The 7,201-nt window shown below is 50.6% G+C and overlaps 1 protein-coding gene across 1 annotated transcript; it reads right to left on the minus strand.

The window, feature by feature from the left end:
• Nucleotides 1-3,038: 3,038 nt before the first annotated feature.
• On the minus strand, nt 3,039-5,734 carry LOC137883617 (uncharacterized). Its single transcript, XM_068725165.1, is given in 4 exon segments — nt 3,039-3,632; nt 3,634-4,184; nt 4,187-4,822; nt 4,939-5,734. Coding segments are annotated over 4 exon segments (2,577 nt in total).
• Nucleotides 5,735-7,201: the final 1,467 nt, after the last annotated feature.

Here is a 7,201-nt window from a genome sequence, read left to right on the forward strand (position 1 = left end):
TTCTGAGGGCCCTGGTCTGGATAACATCTAGCTGTTTAAGTGCGGTTTCTGATGCTGAACCTTATGCTATACTCCTCTTTTTTCTGTTACTTCTTTTGTGTTTTTAGCTTATTGGCGGACTACAAACCAACATTTAAAGTGCATGCTGCCACCTACTGTACCGAAGTGTGTAACATCATGACTTTATGACATTTGTCATTTAAACACAATAATATTGTTATTATTATAAATAATAATGAAATAAAGAAAGCAAAAAAAGAAGTTATATTTTGGATATCAAACCCGTTTCATTCAAACATGTAAATAAATCCCTTTTAACCTGAACTTGTTTGTCCCGTCTCTAACAGTCCTTTGATCCTCCACTCCCTTCCTAAAGCTATCATTCAGCCCTTCAGTCTCTCTTTTTCCAAACTGACCTTCCTACACACTATCCACACATGTTCAATGTTTTTTTTTACAGTTGCAAAACTCACATTTATCCGACACTGTTTTTTTCATGGTGTATAACGTGCCATTGAGTCCTGTAGGTCTACAGAAAGTAACATCTTCTTTTCTACATTTACTTCCATCACTTCTCACTCTGACTGACTTCTGACTTTTGTTATAATTTCTACCCTTATCGTCATTATTCCAACTTTCCTACCAAAATGTCATTATTCCGTGCTGTATTACTGATTTTGCTTCTGACCTCCCAAAACAAGTTTCTAAAATATAATTTTTGTTTAATTTTTTTTCACTTTTGGCAAGTTTATCTGCAACCTCATTTCCGTCTATTCCAACATGAGCCAGTAGCCAAATGTTCATCGATTCCTAAATGTTGTAAGTTCAGTAATGATGTATAAACTTCAGTTAGAAGATCCTCTCAAACTGACCAGATTGTATACTTTGTATTGTAGCTGCAGAATCTGAATTTATAACTACTTTCATTGGTTTAACTCCTCCACCCACTGAAGACTGGTGATTATTGCTGTCAGTTCTACTGTGTACACTGATAACCTGTTTGAAATTATTTTAACAATTCCTTTGTTGAATTCTGGAATGAAGAATCAATAAAAAGATTTTAAAAGAAGAATTCTGGAATGCATATGCATACTCCTACATGATTATTATCTGAGTGTTTTGATCCATCTGTAAAAATATTTAGATAATTACAATAGCTTTTCTTCAGGTAATCTTGACCCAAGTATCCAATGTTAAAATTGCTCTCAAGCCATTCTCTTATCTTTTCTAATATCTGTAGATTCACCTTGGGTTGTGGAAATATCCATGGAGGAATGTTGCTACTAAAAACTGCTGGACTATGTTGTTTGGTATCTAATTTGAAATGTTTCACTTTCCTGTCAATGTCCCATCCAAAGCTTTTAACAGAGAATGTTGAGTACTCCCAACAATTTAACAGAACAGTCAATGTTATATTTGTGGTTTTGACTGCTGCCAAACTAAGTCTTATGGCTCGGGTATCAGTGGCGGCTGGTGGAACATTTTCTAGGTAGGGCTATGCCACATCCAATCAATTTCAGCACACATCCTAGTATGATTTAATGCAAAAAAATTAAGGTATCAAAAACATATTACTACTTTGCAGTTAAATATTTAACATTTATTCCAACTCGACAAAAAGCAGTAAATAACACTTTGACAAACACGTCAGGACATCTTATTTTTGTCACCCTCACAGGCAATTCAGTATAATATAATAATATATATCATATGATAATAGTCAGTATAATGTAAAACACACACAAACGAAAGTTACGAACGTAACTACGGTTCTATGAATCCTGGATGACCGCCAGAGGCAGTGTTTAACACTGGATATCTTCTGTCTCGCGCATGCGCAGGTCGAGTCTTTATATCAACAAAGTCACCTGTGACCTCGGATGACCCTCGTCGTCTATAAGTTCCGGTGTCATCCTGAGATCAGTCCTACGAAATCTTCTCGCGAGCTCATGGGATTCCGAGTGACCAAGAACTCTGGCGGTCATCCAGGATTCATAGAACCGTAGTTACGTTCGTAACTTTCGTTCTATTTCATCCTTACTGACCGCCAGAGGCAGTGTTTAACACTGGATGACTTATATCAACAGAGTCACGAGGAAGCACAAGTAACCTACCTCATATAGCTCAGGCAGAGGAACTTGGCCAAAGAACCCTCCCCAGTGGGTGAGGGGTGGCAACGTTGACTCTATAGTGTTTGATAAATGTGCTTGGGGATGCCCATGAGGCCGCAGCACATATATCTTCCACAGGCACACCTCTCAGGGCTGCCCATGACGTGGAGACACTCCTGGTAGAGTGGCCCTTCACTCCGGATGGGAGAGCACGGTCGCTCGCCCTGTATGCATAGGCAATGGCCTCCACTATCCAATGGGACAGGCGCTGTTTGAAAGAGCACAGCCCTTCTTAGGCCCACCATAACAGACAAAGAGCTGCTCCGACCGCCGTATGCACACGGTGGCTTCCACATAAGCTCTGAGGGCCCGCACTGGGCACAGCAGCCTTGACCTCTCCTCTTCTGATGGGGGGTCAAACTGTGCAAGCTGGATAGGCTGGTTGGTATGCGAGGGTGTCAGCACCTTTGGGAGAAACGCTGCATTAGGCCACAAAGTAACCCCCGAGCCATCCGAGTTCCACTTCAGACAAGATTCACTCACCGACAGGGTATGCAGCTTGCCTACGCATTTGGCTGAAGTGATGGCAATAGAAAAACCGTTTTGGTCGCCAGCCATCTCAGCTCCGCCTGTGCCAGGGGTTCAAAAGGCGGCAAGCATAGGGTGTCCAATACCAAATGTAGGTCCCATGCAGGGGCCCTCGGGGCGTTCGGGGGACGCAATTGCAGAGCCCCTCTTAGGAAGAGGGACACCAGTCTGTGGCTCCCCACTGTGTCATTGTTGACCATAGCATGTTGCCACAAAATAGCCGCCACGTATACCCTCAGGGTAGAGGGAGACCGGCCCTTATCTAGGAGGGACTGCAGAAACTCAAGTACAGTAGGCACGGGGCACTGTACTGGGTCCTTGTTCCGAACTGCACACCAGTTAGAAAACAGCCTCCACCTGTTTTCGTACTGCAAACGGGTAGATGGTGCTCTGGCATTCAGGATAGTTCTTCTGACTGGTTCTATGCAGCCAGTCAGAGTAAAGAAGCTCTTCTGGCCACGTGTGAGCCAGGGTATCCTGACCCAGAGGACTGGTCCTCTCCGTCAGGGAGAACCAGTGGGGACAGTGGGTCGATGTCTCCGAGGCAAAGAGATCCACCTCTGCTCTGCCGAAGAGACCCCAGATGTTCTGTACCACGTCTGGATGAAGCCGCCACTCCCCCGGTGGAGGCTTGTGACGGGACAGGAAATCTGCGACCTGGTTCCGTTCTCCCGGCAGGTACATTGCCTGAAGGCTGGTAAGGCGAGGGGCAGCCCAAGTCAGAAGGGCACGGGATACCCGTAGTAACTCTAGGGATCTTGTACCCCCTTTGTGGTTTATGTGGAACACAGCAGAGGTGTTGTCCGACCAGACAAGCACATGCTTTCCCCTCAAGTTTGGCAGAAAATGTTTGAGTGCTAGGTGCACAGCCCGTAGCTCTAGAACATTGACATGCTCCATGAGGTCTTGAGCAGACCACTGCCCTCGAGCAGTCTCTGTTCTGCCACACTGCACCCCATCCTGAGAGGCAGGCATCTGTTGTGACCACCTCTCGGCGGAATGGGACCGAGCCCATGGGGACACCGTTTGCAAGATATGCTCTCTCCCTCCATGGGGATAGAGCGAGTAGGCACTGTTTTCCTACTACTGTTGCCCTGTGTCTGTGCCACTTGGCGTCCAAGTGAAGGCTGTTCAGCCATCTCTGCAGCGGGCGCAGTGACAGCAAACCTAAGGGAACGACAGCTGAGGCAGCTGTCAGTTTGTCCAATAGGCGGAGAAAGAGAATGTAGGGCAACCGCCTGCCCCCTCGGAAGGAGGAGAGACTGTGGAGGATGTTGTCCACACGCTGGGGTGACGGGCAGGCACTCATAGTGGCGGCATCCAGGGCCACACCAATGAAGGTTATGCTCTGGGAAGGGGTCAGGGAGCTCTTTTCCATGTTCACCTTGAGGCCCCACCGGGCCACGTGAGAGAGGAGGCGAGCAGTGTCCTGTGCTGCTTGAAGACGGGATGGTGCACAGATCAGCCAATCGTCCAAGTATGCAATATTTTCATGCCCTGTGATTGCAGGGGGGAAAGGGCAGTAGCAACGCACCTTGTGAACACCCTTGGGGAGAGGGAGACTCCGAATGGGAGCACCCTGAACTGGAAGTGACGGCCTTGAAAGGCGAAACGCAGAAACTGCCTGTGGTGAGGTACAATGGGAACGTGGAAATAGGCATCCTTCAGGTCGACAGACGTGAACCACTCTCCCCTGGAAACAGCCCGAAGGACGTCTGCTGTGCTCAGCATGTGAAATGGTAATACTTTCAGGAACTTGTTGAGTCCCCTCAGGTCTAGGACTGGGCGCAGTCCGCCGCCTTTCTTTTTTACGAGCAAGTAAGTTGAGTAGAACCCCCCGGGTTGTGATAGGGGGTCCACCCTCTCGATTGCACCCTTGACCAGGAGCGCCACTAACTCCTGGTAAAGGGCTAGGGATTTTGCCGGGTCGGTGATGCTGGTCATTTTGACCCGGCTGGAGGCTGGGGGCCGGCGTCGGAATTGAAGCTTGTACCCCTGGGTTAGGGTGGACACCACCCAGGGGTCTGAAGCATGAGCTGCCCAGTAGCTGATCTGCTGCTGAGAGAAAAAAACGACGGCCGGCCTGGAGACATCATCTCCTGGCTCCCCTGCCTCTGGAGGCTCTGGGGGGGGCGACTGTTAGTCCGCAAGTTCGGAGGTTGTCTGGGGGGGACATAAGTAGGGTTGTCTGGGTAGCGAGCCGGCCTCCCAGCGGGACGCTGAGGCCTGTGATGGCTACTGGTGTGAGCTGGGGGCTGAGAATGGCCTCGGGGGGCCGAAGTGGGACCCCTAGGTCTGCGGGGTGCGGGCATGTCTCTGCGAAGGCCAGAGAACTGCTGCCTGGTCTGGCTAGCTTCAACGGTCCGCTGAAGCGCCTGTATAGTAGATGCCCCAAACAGCTCACCAGGTTCTACTGGGACAGTACGGAGGGTCCTCCTACATGTCTCCGACAGGGGAGACTGCGCTAGCCAAACCTGGCGGCGAGTCTGGACCAGGGTGGACATCAGACATCCAAGTTCCCTTGACATGAGCGCAAACGCCTGCAGTGAAGCATCACTGAGGCTGGTGGCGGAAGCGTCGAGAGTAGCTTGCTGCAGAGAAGCTGAGAGGGCAAGCATGAGGTGGGAGAGGGAGTTGCCGATACGGCCCATGTGCGCCGCTGTGTCATAAGCCCTGGATAGCAGGTCATCCGTGACCCGACATTGGGGTCGAGGGCACCTGGCATCGGGCCTCAGGGTCTCCTCAGGGGAGACTATGAGGGCCGCAATAGTTGGCTCAACGGCTGGCATATGGGCAAGGCCAAATTTTGCCGCGTCCTGCATGGCAGCCAGGGTTCGTCCATCCGATGTAAGACGGGACAGAGTCCGGGTGTCTCTCCAGCATGCATGCAGCTCCCTCAGATATTCTTCGGAGGGAGGAACAGAGAAGGTGGTGGGGGCGGGAACGCCCCTGAAGAAGGCACTCGCAGGCGGAGGTTCAGGCTGCTGTGTATCTAACTGCAGGCGTGCCACTGCCATGCGAATGACAGACCCCATGGTGCTATCGACTGCCCCCTCTGAAGAACTCTGAGCTGAAGAACGGGAGCCAGGCCCCGAAGCATGGGAGGGCCGCTCTTCACTGTACTCAGTAAAGAGATTGGCTGACGCTGCCAGTGAGATAACGTCCTCTTCTGAACCAAGCTCAGCCGTGGATAGATCTGGTGCTTCAGACCCCCCTGCTCTAGGGTGGAGGGTCAGGAGAAGCGACTTCATTCCACTCTAGAAGACAGCCTGCTGGGCTTAGCCCTCTTGGAGGGAGCCCCTGCGGCTTCTGTGGCCCGGCGTTTGGAATGGGTAGGTTGGGCTGGATTCAGCTGTCCTGACGGGGAGGTCGTCCTCATCCATCAGGTGTTCCACCTCGGCGAGCCTAGCAGCCCTTACTACTCGAGGCATGATGCCACAGTTCATGCACGAGTTCTCCGAGAGGCCCTCCCTCAGATGCTCGAGGCCAAGGCAAGAGGGGCAGAGGTCATGGCCGTCCTCCGGCTGAAGAGGAGCCATACAGGTCCTACAGCCGGGAGAGTTAAACATGGCCGCAGGGGAGTGAGGACAGTCGTCGCAGATATTGGTGTCCCACCAGTTAGCCTGAGCGAGAGCACTCTGCTACTGGGGGAAAAAAAGAGAAAAGGACGGTCCCTACAGTGAGAGGGGAGCGAGGACACTCTCTTCACTAGGATATTTGCTGCAGATATTGGTGTCCCACCAGTTAGCCTGAGCGAGAGCACTCTGCTACTGTGGAAACAGGCCAAGAAAAAACAGTCCTTATAGCGAGAGGGGAGCGAGGACACTCTCTTCACTCGGACAGTTGTTACAGATATTGGTGTCCCACCAGTTAGCCTGAGCGAGAGCACTCTGCCACTGTGGAAACAGGCCAAAGAAAAAACAGTCTTTACAGTGAGAGGGGAGCGAGGACACTCTCTTCACTCGGACAGTTGCTGTAACTATTGGTGTCCCACCAGTTAGCCTGAGCGAGAGCACTCTGCTAACTTTGATAGCCGTAATGTTTACAAAACCAATGGACACCATCCGAGTATTAGCTTAGTCTAGTTAGCACCAAGTTAGCCGGGGGCGCTCCATTAATTGTGGAGGGCGGCCCGACAGCGTAACTCTACGCTCCCACTAGCACGCCGCCATTGGATTAGCTAGAGCGGAAGCGTTCTGCCAACCATGGAAAAAACGAACAATGGTTATAGAAACAATGTTAATCGATCTCACCAATTGTTGTCTTCGTGATTTAGGTGGCCCGTATCAGACTGAGTCCGGGGCCGAACGGCGAAACACGCCGTTCCCTCCTAAGAGGGACAGCTTGTCGCAGCCTTTGGAGGGCGAAGATCCGCAACTCCGACCGGTGGTCACAAGGCTACCGTGACAAACTCTAGTGTGTCTTGATCATAGACAGTTAATTTTCGCTTTAAGCTTTTACTACCATGGTAGCTAGCCTGCGTAGCGAGAAGATGAAAAAGG

This window comes from Cebidichthys violaceus, unplaced genomic scaffold, assembly GCF_023349555.1.
Source record: "Cebidichthys violaceus isolate CVI_PGR_0920_01 unplaced genomic scaffold, fCebVio1.0.p SCAF_34, whole genome shotgun sequence".
Taxonomy (NCBI): domain Eukaryota; kingdom Metazoa; phylum Chordata; class Actinopteri; order Perciformes; family Stichaeidae; genus Cebidichthys; species Cebidichthys violaceus.